The 21,156-nt window shown below is 37.2% G+C and overlaps 1 protein-coding gene across 6 annotated transcripts in view; it reads left to right on the top strand.

Moving 5' to 3' along the window:
• Hmg20a (high mobility group 20A) overlaps positions 1–21,156 on the top strand; it is a 72,781-nt gene that overhangs the window by 36,846 nt on the left and 14,779 nt on the right. For all 6 annotated transcript variants that reach the window (XM_010626191.3, XM_010626199.3, XM_010626177.2 and 3 more), the window contains 3 exons: positions 10,911–11,003; positions 16,339–16,486; positions 18,412–18,624. In XM_010626191.3, the coding sequence (XP_010624493.1) occupies positions 10,915–11,003; positions 16,339–16,486; positions 18,412–18,624 (450 nt within the window). In that variant the 5' untranslated portion in view covers positions 10,911–10,914. The remainder of the gene's footprint in view (positions 1–10,910; positions 11,004–16,338; positions 16,487–18,411; positions 18,625–21,156) is intronic.

Here is a 21,156-nt window from a genome sequence, read left to right as displayed (position 1 = left end):
CTTTCAAAGAACCATCTGCTTCGTTGATTTTTTTTTTCTTTTTCTGTTAGTCTTCATTGCATTGATTTCTGCTCAGATCTTTGTAATTTCCTCCTTTGTACAAGTTTTGGGTTTGTCTTGCTCTTCTTTTTCTAGAAGCTTGAGGTTCAGCATTAGGTTGTTTCTTTGGGCTCACTCTGTTTTCCTAATGTGAATATTCACTGCTATGGATTTCCTTGTAAGACTGCTTTCATTGTGTCCCATAAATTCTGATATGTTGTATTGGCATTGTTGTTTAATTGTAGAAACTGTCTAATTTCTTCTTTAATTTCCTCTGTGAGCCATTGATTGTTCAGGAACATGTTGTTCAGTTTCCATGTGTTTATGAAGTTCTTGTGCTTTCTTTTGCTATTGAGGTCCACTTTCATCGCACTGTGATCTGTTAATATAAAGGGATAACTTCAGTTCCTTTGCATGTATTTAAATATGTTTTATGAGCAAGTAAGTGGTCTGTTCTGGAAAATGACCTATGTGCAGTTGAAAAGAATGTGTATTCTGATTTTGTGGGTTGGATCGTTTTGTAGATATCTACTAAGTCCATTTGTTCAAAGAGTTTGGTTGAGTTCTTGTATTTCATTGTTGATTTTTTTGTCAAGTTGATCTGTTTGTGACAGTGGGGTATTGAGATTCCCTCACTACTCTTGTATTAGTGCTTAATTTGATTTTTTTATGTCCATTAGTATTTGTTTTATATTATTGGGTGCACTTTTATTTAGTGTTATATGCATTTTAAGATTGTCTTCTCTTCTCTTGGATTGTTCCCTTTACAAAAATGTAATGACCTTCTTTGTCTGTCTTAGTATTTGTTTGAAATCCATTTTGTCTGCAAATAGCATAGCTACTCCTGCTTTTTTTTTTTTTCCAGGTTCCTATCACATGGAATATTGTTTTTCACACTTTAACTTTTAGTCTGAGTTTCTTTTTGAATTAAGTGTGTTTCTTTTATGCATCATATTGTTGAATCCTGCTTTTTGATCCATTCTCCCAATCTGTTTCTTTTGATTGATGAATTGATACCATTACTATTGATGGTTATAACTGATATGTATTGACTTATCCTTGTCATGATCTTTCCCTGTTGTTGGATCTCCCCCACCACCACTGTATTTAATTTTTTGTCTTGCCTGATTCTTTGCGTTGGACTTCGTGGGGTCATGACCCTATTGTCTTTTTCTAGGATATTGTTTAAATTTTTTTGGAGTTGTGGTTTGGTATTCTTGAAGTTTCTCTGGTGTTCTTTGTCATGAAAGAATTGTTTCTCCATTGATTTTGAAAGATACATCAATCTGAGTTGGAGTTGTTTTCTTTTAGGCATTGAAATACTTGACTCCAGGCTCTTCTTGACTTGAAGGTTTATGTTGAGAAGTCTCTTGTGACTCTGATAAGCTTTTCTTTGTTTGTTTTTTTTGTTTTGTTTTGTTTTTGTTTGTGGGGTTTTGTTTTTGTTTTGTTTTTTGAGACAGGGTCTCACTATGTAGTTGAGACTGACCTGGAACTCGCTATGTAGCCCAGGCTGGTCTTGAACTCACAGCGATCCTCCTGCCTCAGCCTCCTGCATTCTATGATTGCAGGCATGCACCACCACGCCCAGCTGTTTTGTTTTGTTTTGTTTTGTTTTGTTTTTCTAACTGCTTGTAATATTTTGGTTTTTGGGGGGATTTATGGAATCTTGACTACTACATGCCAAGATATAGATTTTTTTTTTTTTAATCATGGCTAGTTGGAGTCCTGTATGCCTCATGTCAGATTTTCCATGTCAAATTCTTTTCCCCTGCTTGGGAAGTTTTCTGCCATTACTTATGTGAATAGTTTTTCTGTGAACAGTTATTTTATGTCAACAGTTTTTTTATGTCATTTGCACTATTCCCACTGACTCTGAACAGTCTTATGTTATTCTTCTTTGCATCATCTAGCAGCTGTTGGATTGATTTCTCATGGTTCCTCGCTATTTTTAAGGAGCCTTTCTTTTCCTGTCACTGATAGCAATCCTGTCTTCTATATCTGATATTCTGTCCTCATGTTGGCTCATTCTGCTGCATAAACTTATTTTAATCTCCTGGATATCTGTTTGAATCTATTTTATGAATTCCATTTCTTTCCTATGCTGGAATTCCATTATGTTCTTGAGCTCTATTTTTTTAATCTGTGTCTGCTTTAGAATTTTTAATCATGTCTTTTGTTATGGACACAATTCCTGTTGTTATTTGAGAAATTATTTTTGATTTTATTGTTTCCAGATCCTCTTTCATTGCCAGTTCAGGGAGTCCAGATGGTTGAGCTTCAAATTGTTCCATCTCATTGCTCCTTGGGGTTGCCTTTCATGATCTGGAAGTCTGGTTTTGAGTCTTGTTTAGATGTCTTCTCATTTCTCTTTTTTTGTTATTGCTGTTGATGTTTTTGGTTTAATTCCTGGGTTGCTGCTTATAAATTGCTTATATGAGTATCTTTATTGCTAGTATTTAGAACCCTTAGGGATTCTTGGGATTGTCTTCCAGGTTTAGTTGTCCTCTGGGTTTTGAGTCTGCAGTGGGCCTTAGGCAATCTTAGTCTTGGTATTCCAGGAAGGATAACTGACTAGAACAATCACCGTGGTCACAGTAATACAATCAGCATCACTAATAGCGTCAAACACAGACAATTGAGGCCATCTACTGCACCTTTATTGAGGTGACTCTGCTCTCCCTGTGGGCTTCAATTCTCAACAAGCCTCTGAGAGGCCTTCTCTCTACTGCTCACCACTGCACCAATTCCTGGGCTCAGAACAATGGCTTTCTGGATCCCCACTGCACTGCCATCCTGGCAGGCCTCTGAGGCCTGAGTGCCCTTATTGATGGAGTGTAGGTAGGCCTCTGGCTAAGGTCTGTGCCTACTATACTAAGGGTTTTGAAAAATGTATTATGATGTGACCTCTGTGTATTATTTTAAAAAATAGTTTTGTTGCCCTAAAACTCCTCTACTCCACCTCTTCACACTCCCTAACCCAAACCCTGGTGACCACTAATTGTTTTATGGTCCCCATAGTTTGGCCTTTTCCAGGATGGCAGAAAAGTAGATTTATATGGTATATATACTTCAGCTTCTCTCCTTTAGGAATATGTATTTAAGTTTCCTCTATGTTTCTCATGGTTTCATAACCCATTTCATCACTGAATGAATGGGTGGTGTTCTGTTATCTGGGTGGACCATGGTTTATTCACTTGCCTACTGAAGGACCTTATTTGTATCCACATTTTAGCAGTTATGAATAAAGCGACTTTAAACTTCTGTGTGCAGGTTTGTGGTGGATACAGATTTTAATTCACTGTGAAACATGAAAGAGTGATTGGTTGGTCATGGTAAGAATGTGACTTGTTTTGAAAGAGATGTAGAACCATCTTCCTTAGTGGCTATACCACTTTATATTGCCACTAACAGTGAATAATTCCTTTTGCTCTAAGTCCTCACCAGTGTTTGGTGTTATCAGTGTTTTGGATTTTGGTCATTCTAATAGGTGTGTAGTGGTAGCTTATTGTGGTTTTAATTTGCTATTACTTAACATTTCATATGATGTTGAATATCTTTTGATATGCTTGTTTGCCTTCTGTTTATCTTCTTTGGTAAGGTATCTCCTCAGGCTTTTGGCCTATTTCTAACATAGCCCTTTATCAGATGTGTCTTTTGTCCAATATATGACTTACCTTCTCATTCTCTTACCATTTTCTTTTGCAGGGCAAAGTTTTTATCTGAATTACTTCTACTTTTTTTATATGTGTCTTATATTTAAAGATTTTTTTAATTGAGTTTATTGGTACTTAAGTATACAGTACAGTTACATTCATCATTGGGATCTTATAGCTTTACATGACAGATCTTGGTTCTCATTTTTTAAAGATTCTTTTATAGATAATATATACTTGTGTCTTGGGTGTTTTTATCTACTTTGACAGTCTCTGTATTTTAATTGATATGTTTAGACCACTGATATTTAAGTTGATTATTGATATAGTTGAATTAATATCTACAGTATTTGTTGCTCTTTTCTGTTCATTGCCCTTATTCTTTGTTCTTATTTTTGTCTTTCATACTTTTTCCTTTTTTACTTTTTTGTAGTAGTTCCCCTAGTGTGTGCAATATAAATTTATACCTAATATGAGTCCATTTTTTCATAACAGTTTACCACTTCACAAGAAATGAATATGCCTCATAATTACAAAATATTCCTAATTTCTCCTTCCTGTCCCTTTATTTCTATCATTAATTTCACACATGTGCATTCACACATATATTCAAGTACCTTGTTTCTGTTAGCAGTTTTAACTAAGTATCTGTTAGATGAATTAAAGGTAAGAATGATAAAAGTTTTGAGGGCTTGGATAAAGAATAGTCACCTAATATACTTGCCCTGGGTTCCATACCCACCACCACACACTGATACACACGCAAAAAATTGTTTTAAACTTGGCATAGACAAGGCCCTGGGTCCAATTTTCAGTACTCTAAAAAGAAAGTAAAAGGTCTTTTTCCTTCATAGAACACTATAAAGAAAGTAGAAAGACCACCCAGAGAATGAGGGGAAGGATTTGCAAATAATATATCTGATAAGGGTCTAGTATTGGAATGTAAAAGAACTCTCACAGGTCAAGAAAAACAGGATTAACTCAATTTAAAAATGGACAAGAGATTTAAATAATTTTCAAAAAAGATAACACTATATATGTGGCCATATATGAGTATGAAAAGACGGTCAGCATCATTACTCTTTAGAGTGTACAGATGAAAACCACAATGAAATACCACTTCATACCTAGTAAGGTGACTTATAATCAAAAAGATGGGCTATTGCAAGTGTAGTGAATAAAATTAGAATCCTAATAACATTATAAGTGAATATAAATGATGTAGGTGCTTTGGAAAACAGCTTAGCTGTTCCTCAAGAGGTTAAACATGGAGTAATTATGTTCCAGCAACTCTAACCCTATCCCTAGATACATACTCAAGAAAACTGAAAACATGTCTACTTAAGACTTTATACATGAATGTTCATATGCAGCAGGATTCACAATCACCAAAAAGTAGAAACAAGACTATCAGCTACTGAATAGATAAACAAAATAATTGTATGGTGCTACTATGTCATGAACCTTGAAAACCATATACTCAGTGAAAGCACAAAAGGCCACATAGCATTTGTTTCTGCTTATCATATATAAAATATCCAGAGTAGCTAAATTTATAAAGGCAAAACTAGATTAGTGCTTGCCCAGGCCTAAGAGGGGTAGGGAAGACATGGACTCCCAATGGGTATCATGTTTCTTTTGGGGGATGATATAAATGTTCTACAATTGATTGTGGTGTTATGAATATACTAAAACAACCAACCTGTATGCTTTAAAGTGATTTTAGTGATATATGAATCATAGTCATCCCATTGTGTCGGGGGGTGGGCGTTCCAGGACTTCTCATAGGCAACAGATTCAGTAATTTTCAAGCCCCATGTAAAAAATGGCATATCTACATATACGCTTTGTATATCTTCCTGCATTCCCTAAATCATCTCTAGATTATAATGCTTAATATAGTGTAATACCATGTAAAAAGTTGGTATACTGTACCGTTTAGGGAGTAACAAGAAAAGTGTACACGTTTGGTATGGAGGCAATTTTTTTTCCAAATATTTTTGACCTGCAGTTAGTTGAATCTGGAAACACCTGCAGATATGGAGAAGTGACTGTGTATCTAAAAACAAGGAAGAAAAGATGAGAGAAGGGGCGGGTTTAGGATGCCATTTGGTGTAACTTGGAATGGAGAATTCGAAAAGATGAGGCTGAGTTGGAGGTTTTAGGACCAAGCTGGGTTATGAGATTGACAGAGATGATGTGAAAGTTGGGAAATATCCTAAGAACATAGCAAGATACCTGAGAGCATTGAGGTCCCCATTGTAATTGGGTACTATAAATTTATAGTAGCCCCCCCTTATTTTGTGATTTTTCTCTTCTATCTTGGGCCAAAACTTAGAGGTGATCTCCATCTGGTATATAGAAAGATAGAGTTAGAGTTAGGCAAGGGATTACAAGTGTTGACTGAAGAACATTAGAAAAGTAGCCATGGAATCTTGGCTGGACAGAGGGTGGAACATAGAGTTGGTGAGTAGAAGCTTTTGTGATTAAAGGTCAGTTGCAGGAGAAACTAAGATGGCCAAAATAATGGTAATAGTGAGGGATTTTTGAAGTTGAGGTTGATTAAAGCCAAATGACCTGATTTTTTAAAGAACCCAGGATTTTGTACATAGGGTTGTAGTTTGTAAAATGAGAGCAGAATCCCACCTCTAGGTCTGAGGTTTATGAATGGGGAGGAGATGGTAGGGAAGGAACATGATATATCTCCATGAAAAGATCTAATGAGGGCCGGGGATTTAGCTCAGTGGTTTTGCTTCCTGCCTCGTAAGCGCAAGGACCTGAGTTCGATCCCCGGTACCAAAAAAATGAAAAGATCTAATGAAATGGGATTAACTAGTATAAAGTAAGGAAAGGTCACTTGAAAAGAGCCAACCTCAGCAAACAGAAGTGCAAATTATGCTCCCAGCCCTGCTCAACACATTTGGAACAGCATAGTCTTGTTGGTAACATCATCACTATTGTTAGGAAAAGTTTCTAGAATAAGCTTAGTTAAGGAACATTTTCTAAATTCCACCTAATTCCCTTTTTCTGTCCCTGTATTGACCAAAGCAACGTTCTGATTATGATACGGCTTCCCATATTAAAAAGAATGTGTTCATTGGTCAGGAAATGTGCCTAATATAGTAACTCAGTAAAATGTTTTATAATTATTTTAAATGTCTAAACATCTTTTATATTGTACATCTTTTTTTTTTTTTCAGTGAGTGTCAATGTTATGGGGGAAATTTTAGATTTCCAAAGCTAAGGTCCCTTCCATGATTCAAAGTGTAAGCCTCAAGATAGTAGCGTTTTTCAATCCTACAGGTAGAAGGGTTTACTTGGTAAGTCTACACTGCAAAAAAACATCTACTTTAAAAATCCAGTGGAAGCCTATTATGGTGGATCATGCCTGTTAGGCCAGCAACTAAGAGGCTGATGCAGGAGGATTGCCTCTAGTTTGAGGCCAGGCTGAAGTACATAGTGAGACTCTATCTTAAAAATGAATGTATTTGCCCATCCATGGGAAACTGGATAAAGAAGTTGTGGTTTTTCTATAAAATGGAATATTACTCAGCCATAAAGAACGAGAAAATAGATTCATTCATAGGAAAATGGATACATATTGAAGATATACTCCTAAGTGAAATAAATAAGTCACACATGTGTAAATACCGAATAGTTTCCCTGGTGTAAATAATCTGCAACAATGCATAAGATTCTAATAAGATTACTGACATTTAGAAATGGGAACAAAGGAGCTAAAAGTGTAGGGAAGGTAGGATGTGTAGGGGAAGAGTAAAAAGGGAAAAGAAAAAAATGTGAGATAATGAAAAGATGAAAATAAAGTGTTTGTAGATGGGGAGGGGAGGAGGGGGTGAAGGGAGGGCAGAGGTAAGGGGAAAAAATGAGAATCAAGACTTGTCATGTAGAGGTACAAGATCCCAACAATGAATGTAACTGTACTGTATCCCTAAAATGTACCAATAAACTCAATTAAAGCTGGAAAAAAAAATGAATGAATGAATGAATAAAACTGAAGTGGAGAAGCAAACTTGTATATTGCTTTTCCTTTGTACAGATTTTTCTTTTTTCCTTCTTTCTCCTTCCAAAGCAGTGTTCATCACATTTCTTAGATGCTTTGCAAGGGATTTAAAAGTTCATTGTGACCTCTGTACTGGAACATCATTAGGCACAGACGCTGCTCTTGAAGGGCTTTTGGCATTCGTTGGCTTAGTAGCCATGATTCAGTTTGAGTCACCCCCTCACAGACCAGATGAAAGCACTTTCTTGCAGGATGCAAGACTTACTTCTTGGGAATCATTTTATTTTCAACTAATTGGACTAGTTTAGAGGCTTTGGGTTTCCCTGGACTTTGCTTGATTTCCTTCTTTTGTTGATTTTGGCCACTTTACCTCCCACCCACTTTATTACTCATTTCTTAGGGGCCTGACTACTCAGTAACACTGAAAAAATGCATCTGAAGCCATATGGGTTGAGTAAAACAAACTTGCGGGGGGGATCTGTGTTCTCTGAACTTCCTTTGTTTATGTGATTTGTTTATATGTCATTAAGGCCCTGTTATTCAGCTGGCTCTCCACATTTCAAAATGACTAAAGATTTCTGGGGAACACTCCGTGAGGGTCATGTTGGCATACTCAAATGAAAAGACACTTCATTTGTCCCCCACCAGATAGTCTCCTTTTGAGGTGTTGGAGCAATGCCAGTATCTTCAAATGCTAGATCTTGAAATTCTTGAAAGGCCAGTGACTGACTTCTGGGGACACTTAGCAAGAATCCAGTCAGCTGAGTCCTCTTAAGGTTTTCACATATATACCAGGCTTTTTGAATATTTGCTAAGTACACTGAGGCTGTATGGTATCTGATAGTTTTCTTTTTGAAAGATGAATGTTGGTTCTGGTGTAGGTGATGTTAGCAGCCCTGAAAGCCTGGTTCTTATATATACCTTCTTGTATAATGTGAGTTAGTAGTGTTTTGTTTTGTTTGTTTTGTTGGTACTGGGGATTGAACTGAGGACCTTGTGTTTGCAAGGCAGGCACAGCACCACTGAAAACTCAGGTAATTTTGGGTCACAGTCACTGTAAAAAAAAACATACTTATAGTAATAAAGACAGCTAAGTTAGGTAGAAATATAATAGGCAGTCAGACTGGGCTAGACCCTCAGAGTCATTGCCCCCACGGAGGATGAGAATACATTACAACTGTGGCTGGAGGCACATCTGTTGAAGGCCAGGCCTCAAGATAAAGACTGAATGACTAGGCCTGCTACGTGCTTCCCCAAGAGATAAGCAATAAATTAAAGATTATACTATAATTGGTATCACCTGGTCCAATAAAGTCTAGCTAGCCATCAGTCACTCAAGTGGGTGACCAGGACCTCCATCCCTTCCTAAAAAGGTCCTTGTTCTTTCATGTGCATTTGCTATGTGACCTGTTTCCCCATTGGATCAGTATTACCTAAGCAGCTATACTTGTAATCTTATTGCTTTATTATAGTTTTGACCCACAAAAATCTCATGATTTTACTCTATAGAACTTCCTTTGAGAAGTAGGCTCTTTGGCAACCCAATTTCAGGTACCCCCCTGTCTCTCAGGAGCTATCTGTCTCAATAAATTTTTCCTACTCTTAACCTCCATTGTTCCTTAAAATCCTTTCTTCCATTTTGGGGAACACAAACTCAGCATATCTGACATCTAGCAGGTTGGAAGTTATATCCTTTCCCCTGTATCAACAGAATGAAATTTTATAGGGTTTGTTTGAGCCATTCCACTTGTAAACACCTTACTGCAAGGAACTGCAAACTGTTCCCAAGTGCCTTGCTTATAGTTAGCTCCTTACTCTTCGGTGGAGTGGGAATTCCTCTTTTTGGCCCAGACAAGCTGGTCCCTGTAACGGGGAAGATCCCTATAGAGATACACGTTTTATAACATTTAAGATTGAAAATGAGTAAGAACAAGAAATAAAACATCAGTGTTAGCACTTGGGAAATAAGTTACTCATTGAACATGGAGGATGTGGTGTCCTGTTACCTGTGTTTTCTTCCCATTTGTCCCCATTGGGATGAACTCCCGCTCAACTCCTGCAGCACAGCTAGGCTGTAGCTGAGGCTGCTGTGCTTCCTTTAATTGCCATTTTATTAGGTCTCCTTAAAAGCGTGTATACCTGAAAGAACTGCTGAGGGAGCACCTGAGTGATTCTCATAATTTGTTTCTCATTCTCCCAGTTGAATGAGGCCTTTTTTCCTTGAGTGGCTGATGTTTAGGGTCACTATTGAAAGTTTTGTGTGAATATTCACTCCCACATGAATGGGCGGGGCTGCTGCTTTTAGCTTGAAGGGGTGAAGCCCTTGGTGGTAAGCCTTGAAAGGGAAAAATCTTTGTAGTGATATGCTAAATGAAATTACTCTCTTTGTCGTTTTGTCCTTTTATCCTTTCAGTCTGATAACCTCAAGTTCTGGTGATATATTTGTTTTCTGCAATTAAGCTTAGCTATTTCCTGTTCCCAGGTGCATGCTGTTTCTGCTTTTGGCTGTGATAGTGAAGTGAAGCACACTTCTGACCTAAAAGTGTGGTTGCCTTGACTCAGAACCACATCAGTGTGCCTTCAGTCCTCCCACTTCCTTTGCATTATTTCCTTTTGGAGGGCTCAGTTTGTCACCATTTAATCTAAGCGTGATTCATGTGGGACTGAGAACTGGTGATGCTGTAATAACTTTGCTATTCTTTGTATGATAATACTCCAAGCACTTACTATCTTAGCCTTCCACTGTTTATGAAGCACTGTAAGTTTAATCCCTCTTAATAACCCTACAGGGTTGTCAGCTACATTCTCTGTTATCTAAGATAGTAAAAGTGTAGCTCAAAGAGGTTAAATACCTTGAGGAGTCGCAGTGTGTGTGTTACTCTGCTTAATATTACTACAGGAAATGAAGAATGTAATGTAGTACTTTTGAAGATATTCTGGATGAATAAAAATGAATTTTCCAAACTGTGTCACAGTTGTTAAATCTAGCTTGTTTTGAGTCTGGTTGATGAGTAGTTAAAATCTCACTGACCTTAGAGTTTAAATTATCAGGAAATTCAAATATTTAGGTCAGTTTCTGTTTTGCTGCTGATGTGACAGAAGTTAAGGACAACCAGCTCTTAAATTTGTGGAACTTGAATGAGAAGTAATTAAGCCATTAATTTTTTTTTTTTTTAATTCTCTCTTCCTTTCAGGGAGATGGAAAGCTTGATGACTAGTGCTACCCTACCACCCCTTTTTGCAGATGAAGATGGCTCTAAGGAGAGTAATGATCTGGCTACCACTGGGTAAGCAGCTGCTCGGGGACATTGAGCCTCTGCACAGGCTTCATAAGAAAGCTTCTGACAAAGTATGAGGTACTAAAGAGGCAGGTTTTGTTTTGTTTTGTTCTAGTTTTTTAAGACAGGGTCTCACTATGTAGTTGAGACTGACCTGGAACTCACTATGTAGCCCAGGTTGGTCTTGAACTCACAGAGATCCTCCTGCCTCAGCCTCCCAAATGCTGGGATTACAGGTGTGCACCACCACACCTGGCAAGAGGCAGTTTTATATCTTAAAAATAGAAGGTACATTTGGTGTGCTTTTTAAAGAGAATGAGAGCCATTGTAAACTGCTTTATAATCTGCTATCTGTTGTAATGCTCTGATTCCTATGAACTGACAGAATAATAATGTGAGGCCTAGGAAACTTTGGGACTCTGGATTAAGAAAATTATATGGTGACCATTAAGAAAAGTTCTGCTCTTAAAAAGCAATGCATTTTCTGTTCAGATGTCCATAGTTATTAAAATTATTTTTTCTCAGAGGTCAGGTTATTTTAATACGGTTCTTTATTCTGAGCTTTAGCTAACTTTTGTTTGTTTTATATTACCCCCCTACCCAAATCTCCTTTCTATGGAATCTCTGAACAGATATGTAAAGGAATAAGGAAAAGAGTTAATAGCAGTAGTATACCTCTCCCCTTGAAAATCTCCATTCCACTTGAATTTTTATCTTTTCTAGATATTTAGGGGTTATTTTCCAAAGATGAAATATATTTACTAATAGATTAAAGTGCTAGCTAATCCCTAAGATAATTTATTTTAATATTCTTTAGAGCACTTTTTAAAAAATAGACTATACTCTAATTCTATTTGCTTCCCTCACATTCATTTCTCATCTTATTAGTATCTGCCTTTGACCTTACTACTCTCATGAAACTATTCTCCAAGACTTTCCTAAAGGCAGCCTAGTTACTAAGCCCCGTTCATTCAATAAAAGTTTCAGTGTTTATATGCCAGACTTTGTAGGCTTAAAGCAATGATCAAAACAGACAAAAATCTTAGCCTCTTTGGAGCTTAAATTCTACTGGGGAAGGCAAACACTGAACAGGATAAATAAGTAAAATATATGCTACGTTGATAAGAACTGTGGATTAAAACAAAATAAAGTGGTAAAGAGGAATCAGCGGGGTGTAGGGTTGCTGTTGTAGACAAAATGGCTTAAAAAGCATTTATCAAGAAAGTGATTCAGTAATGTTTTAAAGGAAATACAGAAGCTGCCACACAAATATCTAGGGAAGATTTTTCTTGGCAGGGAGAGCAATCAAAGCAAAAGCCCTGAAGTAAAGGTGTGTCTGCTTTATGGAGTTAGCCAGGAAGCTGGAGTGACCATGGCAGCTGCACACCACAGGTGAAGAGGGAGAGGGCTGCGTAGGTGCTTCTTTAGTGTGCATATGAATTATCTAAGTGGTCTTACTAAAATGCAGGTTCTAATTTAGAAAGTCTGAGTTAGGGGCAGAGATTCCACATATCTGACAATCTCTCAGGTAAAGCCAGAGTTGCTGATACTGTGAGTGCTAAGAATCTAGATCGTGTAGGAACTTAGAGTTGAGAATAAACACAGTAACTCTTACTATGAGGAGATGACAGAATAAAGGACCAGTTAGGGAGCTCTTGAGGTAATAAGGTGAGAGATGGTGAACTGAAGAAATATTACTGATAACTTTTACAGGAACATTTCTGGTAGAATAGTAGAAACAAAAACTTCACTGGATTGTTTCAAAAACAGTGGGAACACGGGTGGTGAGAAGTATAGAATTGTAGACATATTTTGAAGATAAGTCAAACAGGATTTGTCTGAAAGACCAGATCAGCAATGTGAGAAGGGAGAAAAAGGCAAAGACAGTTCCAAAGTTTTGGCCTAAACAACTGAAGGGATGGAGTTGCCATTGACTTAGATAGGGAATACCAAACGGGAAGAAAGTGTAGGAGCTAGGTTTTGAAAAATTTAAATTTGAAGTGCTAATTAGATATGTAAGCAGGGTTGCCAAATAGGCAGTTTGATACAAGGTTCTGAAGTTAGAGGAGGCTTAAGCTAGAAAGGGAAACTTGGAGTCATCAGCACATATAGCTAATATTAGAAGTCATGTGACTAAAATCACCAAAGGACTGCACACTGTGCAGCTAGAAAAGAGATCTAAAGCCTAAGCTCTGAGAGATTCCAGCATTTAGATGTCAGGCAAAAGAAGAATGAGCTAAAACTGCAATAAGTAGTTAAAGAGATAGCAGAAAACCCAAAGGAGTACAGGGGTCTATAAACCAAATAAAAAGTATATTTCAAGAGAAGGGAAGAAATTGACTTCGTCAAATGCTTCTAATAGTTGGAAAATGAAGCTGGGAAATGACTTAGGATTTAGTATGAAGATCATTGGTAGCCCGGTTAAGAGTTGCGATTGCATATCTCCTTTGGGTTAGATTTAAGTGAAGATGGGAAGAGGGCCAGGGATTTAGCTCAGTGGTTCCACCACCTACTTCACAAGCGCAAGGTCCTGAGTTCAATCCCCAGTACCAAAAAAAAAAAGAGAGAGAGAGAAGATGGAAGGAGAAAACTTAGTAAGTATAAACAGTTCTTCCCAGGAGATTTTCTTTAAAGGAAGGAGGAAAATGCAAATTTTATCTAGAAGTAGGATAGGTTATTTTTGTTTTGTTTCATTTGGCTTTGTTTTAAAATGATTAATAACAGCACCTTATATGCTGGTTAGGCTAATTCTGCAAAGAATTTCAGGTGATTCCAGAAGGGACAGAATTGCCAGAAACCTGTTCTTGAGTAGATGAGAGGATGAAGGATTGAAAGGTTGCTTGCTTTAGCTGGGAACGTGGACAATTTGTTCATGGTACTAGAAACATTGGATGCTTTTGACCACTCCCTCTGATTCCTGGCAACTTTGGTCAGAGATTTGTGGGATTGGTACTTGTTATGGTTTATATCTAGATGGCTCCCAAGAGCCGTAAGCACTCCTAGGCAGGTTTTTCAAATTATTGGATTATGGGGTTAGGAGGTGGGGCCTGGTCAGAAGAGGTGGCTAGAAAAGCCCTAAAATGTACACCAAGCTTAATGGGAGATTCTAGTCAGAGCTCAGAAGATGAGAATGCTGAATGTAAGTGTTGGGTATTGTGCCCCAAAAACGAAAGTTTGTACACTTTCCCGAAACTGTTTCTCATAAATTACTGTATGAAGAATGTACAAAAGTTAATAATTTAAAAATTGATCACACAACTGAAATGAGATTAACAGTGGAAGACACATTGCCTCAGACATCCAAAATGATTGAAATGTTTGGAAAATAATGCTGCCAAGATCAAATGGATCTCTGCACTTCATTTCAGAGAATGTGATTGACACTACTTATTTAGCTTCTTTTAAGTTTGTTTTGTTTTGTTTTTTAAGGACTTCAAAAATGTAGGAACCTCCTACTTCAATTCACCTGGTATATTTCCTAGCAAGAGAAAAGTATCATTTCTTACATTTTCCCTACAGTTCATATGCTCTCATTCCTTTCTCTGGTCACTATAAGCTGATACTTATTTTCATAATTGCGCTAATTCATACTCCCTAAAAATGCTAGCAACCTTCAGGTCTTCAAATTTAGTAGAATCTTTTTCACCTATCTTATTTGACTTCAGCAGCTTTTTACTTGGTTGGCACTTCCTTGCCAAAAGTCTTCCTGCCTTGTTCCCTGCAGCACAACAAATTTTCTTAACTGTCCTCTGCAGTCTCACCTTTCCCAGCTTTCTTTAGACCTTTCCCAGCTTTCTTTACACCTTTCCCAGCTTTATCTAACACTTGCTCCTAAAATGATAATGGTAACCATTTTCTATCCTGACTTTATTTTTTTCTGGAGAATATCTAGCACTGCCTATTATTTCCCTGGGCTGTTACCTCTCAAAGCTTTCTCGAGGCTTTTCTTCATTTCTGCTCCCCCAAAGCATGTCTCTACTTCTCCACGGGACGTTGCCACATAATTATAACACAAGGATTTTAAACTCAACATCTTCTGATCTGTTTCTCTCCCCTTCTCCCCCTCCCCTTCTTCCCCCCATCAATATGCATGTTCTTTCCATGGTTAACATTAAGTACATGATCACCAGTTTGGAATTTCAGAATTACCTTTGATTCTTAATTTTCCTTTACTATTTATATTCGGTCATTAAGTTCTCTTCATGCTACCCCCCTTTTTTTAATCGTAGCTTTCTTTCTACTCTCTCCTGCCTGTGATTATCTCTTGCTTAGCCTATTACACAGTCTTCTAATAGATCTTCCTTTCTTCTCTTAGGCCCTGTCTGCCTAAAGTATTTTGTACCTGATAGATACTTACTCGTCTTTCAAGACGTCATCTGTGAAATCTAATCTTTTCTATACATATAAAGTACATATAAAGTCATGCCCTCAACGATGCCTCTGTGGCACTGTTTACAAACCTCTACTTTAGTGCTTATACTCCATTATAACTACTGCGTATAACACTATGGAGTGCACATTCTTTCAGAATAGTTACTGAATCATACCGTGTCCCCTTTTTTGTCTCCCTTAATGTTCCCAGTGTTTCTTTGTCCACTTCTCAGATGGATGAGACCTTTGTACTAAGTCGTCTGGAATATGTTAGTGCGGGCAGAAACATATATCTACCTGATTTATTAACATTTGTACTTCGACTAGGGTGTGGCTCAGTGGTGCAATGCTTGCCTGTCATACTCAAGACCCTAGATTCAATCCCCAGGAGGGGTTGGGAGGGGGATAATATACATACACATACACATTTATACTTGAGCTAACTAAATTATCTTTTATGCTTTTTAGACGATGTAATTATCAATAAACACTAGAATCCAAAAGGAAATGGCCTGTGTTAGATACCATAAGAGTTATTGTTTGTGCCTTTTAAGAACTCTGTCTTCTGTGATCAGGTCAGACTACCTCTATAACTCCCATTCCTGTTCATCTCATCCACTAGGTGTTTCCCCTTCCCACTGGAGACCCATGAAAGGTAGCATACAAAAATCATACTCTGTTGTATGTTCAGAGCTAAAGCATGAAGTCTAGGTTTAAATGAAAGGTTGGTTTTTGGAAAAGAGAATTATAGTTGTTTTGGGCAGGCTTCTTCATGGAACTGACCAAGCTTGATCAAATAATTCTGTACTGCCTGTGGAGGTAGGCATTTACACAGATTGTCATGGAGGGATTCATTCACATACTGACATGTACTTTTGCTGGCAGAGAAATTTGTCTTCAACTTTAGTAAGTAAGAGAAGTTTCTGGTGTCATTGATAGTGAACTTTTGTACTTCTGACTGTTTGTTACTCAGATTAACACACCCAGAGATTCCCTATAGCAGTGGAGCCCCGTCATCCACCAACAACCCTGAGTTTGTGGAGAATCTCTCTCAAGGCCAGCTGCTTCAGAATGAGTCTTCAAATGCTGCAGAAGGCAGCGAGCAGCGGCATGAAGATGAGGTAAGCTAAGGCTCCTGTCATTGTCCTCTGCAGCTTGCAAAGAAGCAGTCAGCAAAGGAGGTATTGCTTGAAGTGTACATCACCATCACCTGGCCTTCTTAAATTACAGGATGACACCTGTAATTTCTTGGTTTATGTAAAAACCACGTTAATGATTTTAATAACACAGAAATATGCAGACTCTTTTTCCCCTGGCCTAAGAAATTATATTAGATGTTCAACTAATGCTTGTTGAATGAGTGAATGACTTAAGTAATTAGTGAGGAGTCCACATACCCTAGTTCAGGACCACACTGTGGTCATCAAATCCTGTATCATGGAGCCATATGTACCCAAAAGATTTACACCATTCATCAACTCCGCCTTTGCATAGAGTCCACCTTTCTCTCAATCATACAAAGGTTCCAAATGGTCCTTGCAAATGACTGATTATATTGTCAACATTTTAAGCAATTTTATTTTTTTACAGAAAAAGGTAAAACCATTGATTGATTGATTGACAGGCCTTGCTGTGTACGAGCTGGCTTCATACTGGAGATCCTCCTGCCTCAGTGTCCTAAGTGCTAAGATTAAAGGGATGTGCCCCCATGCCTAACAAAATCTAATGATGAATGTTTAAAATTTCTTGAATGTTTTAAAATCCTTAATAGATTTGTTTGTTTGTTTGTTTGTTTGTTTGTTTGTTTTCATGTGTGTGTGATGCTGGGAGAACCCAGGTTCTTAGAATGCTAAGGACAACCTCTGCCACCAAACTACAGACATGTCCAGCCCTTTTAGTAGCTTTAATGTTACTATGTTTACAAAACATGAAAGGAAGGGAGGAAGGGAGGAAGAGAAAGAAAGGGGGAAGAAAAGAAAAAAGAAAAAGAAAAGGCAAACTAATACCAAATAAACCATTTGCCGTATGGTGAACTGTTATACCAATGTATATACTGTATATTTAGAGGATTGCTATACCACAGTGAATACTGAGATCTTTTTGTCCCTCTTTGTTTATCTTTCTCTTCTCTAGAATATGAATTCTTGTATCTATAAAACAGTAGCTGACAGGCTAAGTGCTTTTTGTTTAATTAAGAAGCAAAAGTGTGATGTACCTTTTAGTCACTAAAGCCTGTAAAACATTAGTAGTACTGAAGTCTCTTTTTTTATTTTTTATTTTTTAGCCTTTTTAAAAGTTCATCTTTAATTTTACTAATAACTCAATATAGAGATGTAGCTCAGTAGTAGGGTGTTTATCCAGCATTGCGAGGTCCTGGGTTCAGCCCCTGGTACTGACTGATAATTCAATTTGTAAAGACCTCTGACCTTATAAAATATTACATCTTAGGCAGAAAATCATCAAGCCAAAGAACTAGTCTTCATTTTGGATATATTACTGAAATTTTTCTGAGGCTTAGATGTTAATTTAGAAATCTTTATTCTCTGCTATGGGAAACAATCTGGTTTTGAGTGCTATCAGTGAAAAAACACCTTCATGAGTTTATTTAATCCTTGTGCTACAGCTTGTCTCTTCTTTGCCCAGTGCATGTGACATCTTATTCTGATCTACTCTGAGGACATCTGCTTCTCTGGCACAGTGCTGTGTGCGCTGCTGTATTTCTCAGTTAGAATATTCCCCTGTCAGAAATCTGGACCTGTTAAGTGGCTATGAAGGCCAGAGTTCGCATGATCAGTTAGCACAAAAATAGCCCCTGTGGCAGCAGTTTGTAGTATAGCACATAAAAGGATCTACAAGCAAACTACCCAGAGTCCTCCGTATTCAACATTGTGATTATTTCTACCTGTGACACATGGAAAGCTTTGGCTAGGCAGGATCTTAGTCTCAAGAAAACATGCTATTGTCCTGTTGTTTGTTGGTGCCACTTTTGTTAAATGGGGAAACTGTTTTTGCTTAGTTTTTATTTTGATTTTGATTTGTTTTATAGCAAAGAAGTAAACGAGGAGGTTGGTCCAAAGGGAGAAAGAGGAAGAAACCTCTTCGAGACAGCAATGCCCCTAAATCCCCTCTTACAGGATATGTTCGGTTCATGAACGAGCGTCGAGAACAGCTTCGAGCAAAGAGACCAGAAGTCCCATTTCCAGAAATCACAAGGATGTTAGGCAATGAGTGGAGTAAACTGCCTCCTGAGGAAAAGCAGGTGATTGTCCCTACTGCAGATCCTCTGCCTGCTTTGATTTTATTTCAAAAACAATTTGCCAGAAAAGCAGAAAGGACAGACTGTTGATGGTGAACCTTTTAGAGATGAGTGCCCAAACTACAACCTAAAACCCCACTCATGTATCACAAAGTCCCAACAGTACAATTAAACCTGAGTACTGAGGTTTTAGTTTAGAAAAAACAACTCATATATTAACACCCTTTGTCTTAAAACAAAAACAAATAACATGCAAGCCATAGGTTCCCCACCACTGTGGTGGACAGTTGATCTTTCACTTTTAACTTCGTGGCAGTGCTGAGGAAAACAATGCAGTAGGATCCTTGTAATTCTTTTCTCTGGAACAGTGATTTTTTAAGGTGGTCCAGCATTTGCTGCACGGTATGAGCAGAAGAGACTCTAGTGTGCCCCTCAACCAAAGCAGCTGCACTTCCATTTGATTTATAAATGGAGAGTTCACGGAAACTTATTCTGACACATAGTTAAATATTAAGAAATCTATCAACATGGGGATCAGAGCTCAGTGGCACTGTGCCTGCCTTGTAAGTACAAAGGCCTGATTTCGATCCCTGGTACCACAAAAAAAAAAATCTATCAACATAATTTTTATTTAAGTGAATTAAATAAAAGATAATGAATTAAATAAGAAAAAACATTTGATAAAATTGCATAATTAACATAATTTTGTTTCAGAAAAAGATTTTACTGCTTTAACAAAATTTTATAGCTAGAGTCCTAGCAAAAGTAATACAATATGGAAAATAAAGCAAGGACTACTTGAACTCTCTTTCCTCTAAGACAGAAACTAATCCTATTGCCAAAATGAAATGAATTTATGTTAGGGAGATTGGCAGGAAATTCTGAAATGCCACCAAAACAGAGTAATGATAGTGATTGTAGGAGTGGCTTTGGGTTAAAAGTTTCTACCCTTCCAGCATCTGATGACTTTACAGTCCTTAAAGTGGATTCCAGACAGACTAAAGTCAAATTGAAAAATAAAATCAATTGAATTAAAAAATTCTCAAACAGATCAAATTAAATTGCAACTTAAAACTCTGTGTTTGTGGTATCAAGGTAATAGAAATTTGTATCACTCATTGTTTTGGTTTACAAACAATGAGATTGTGGGCCACTCATAATAGATCTTTTTTCTTTATCTCAAAATGAATGCATTTTTATTATTTACAGTTCAGAAGACAGTTCAGAAGCATGAAAATAAAAACGTTTCTCCTGAGATAACCATTATTGGTTACATGGAACAAGGGTCTTACCAACATTTTCATTTGAAAATAATTTCAAATACACAAAAAGTTCAGACATAAAAATAAACATCCAGGTACCCTTTCTACAGCTTCATTGTTGTTAATACATCCTATCCCATTTCTTCATTTGCATATCCACTCAGGAGTGCACACCATTTTAGCACATGCACACACAAACACACACACACGCACACACACCTAGCTCATGACTATTATATCCTTAACATATACACATATACAAATATTTTGTGAATAATTGTAGGGTATATTATATACATCATGTCTCTGCCCTTGAATAGTTTAATGTGTTTCCAAAGAATAGAGGTATTTTCTTACATAACTGCAGTAATAAAATACTGTAGTCTACCATCCATATGTCATTTCTTTCTAATAATTTCCCATTCAGTACAGATTCCAGTCTAAGGTCAGGTTTCATCTGTAGTCAAATCTCTTTAGTTTTCTTTTTTTGTTGTTTCTTTGGTTGGTTGATTGGTTTTGGAGGAGTTGTTTTGTTTTTGTTTTGGGTAGCAGAACATTCCTTGTTTCGAATTTATGTAATGTTTCCTAATGATTAGATTGGAGGAGTTGGAGTTGGGCATCTGTGGTCAGAATACTGCATAGATGGTGGTGTGACATTCTGGCACCACATCCACAGGAACACAGTGTCCTTTGATTCCTCATTAGTAATGTTCATTTTTGTTGACCTGCTAAATTTTTTTGATTATCCCTTTAATTAATAAGTAGAGGATGAGATGACATTTTAAAAACATGAAAATAGCCTCTTCAACATCAAAATTTTCCCCTAGATTTAGCATCTGTTGATGATTGATTTTTACCTTATTTAATCTTTATGGTGATGGTTACAAGACGATTTTTTTCAACTTCAGCACTCACCCAGTGTTTACCATTTGACCTTCAGCTTTCTAGTGTAAGCAAGAGCCCTTGTCCCCAAATATGTACCTGCTTGATTTCTGTTTACTATTGGTATAAAAAGTAATTAGTATTGCCTATTATTAATGGTATGCTTTTCTGTTTTTATACTGGTTTATAATTTATTACATGACTATAGTAATCAACTTCATAATTTAAATTAACAAAATGCTGTGTTATTTTGGTGTTTACATTGTCCCAGATTTAACCATTTTGGTGTCCCTTAATCTGATTCTTTTGTGGGCCAACATTTTTTACATTTTATCTGACTCTGACTTGTGTTCATTTAGAAACAGTATCTTAATTTGATGAATGAAAAGGA

Source organism: Fukomys damarensis, unplaced genomic scaffold (assembly GCF_012274545.1).
Source record: "Fukomys damarensis isolate Sample0158 unplaced genomic scaffold, DMR_v1.0_HiC HiC_scaffold_25, whole genome shotgun sequence".
NCBI lineage: Eukaryota > Metazoa > Chordata > Mammalia > Rodentia > Bathyergidae > Fukomys > Fukomys damarensis.
Note: the sequence above shows the minus strand (reverse complement) of the source record. Positions and strands in the feature narration are given on the sequence as shown.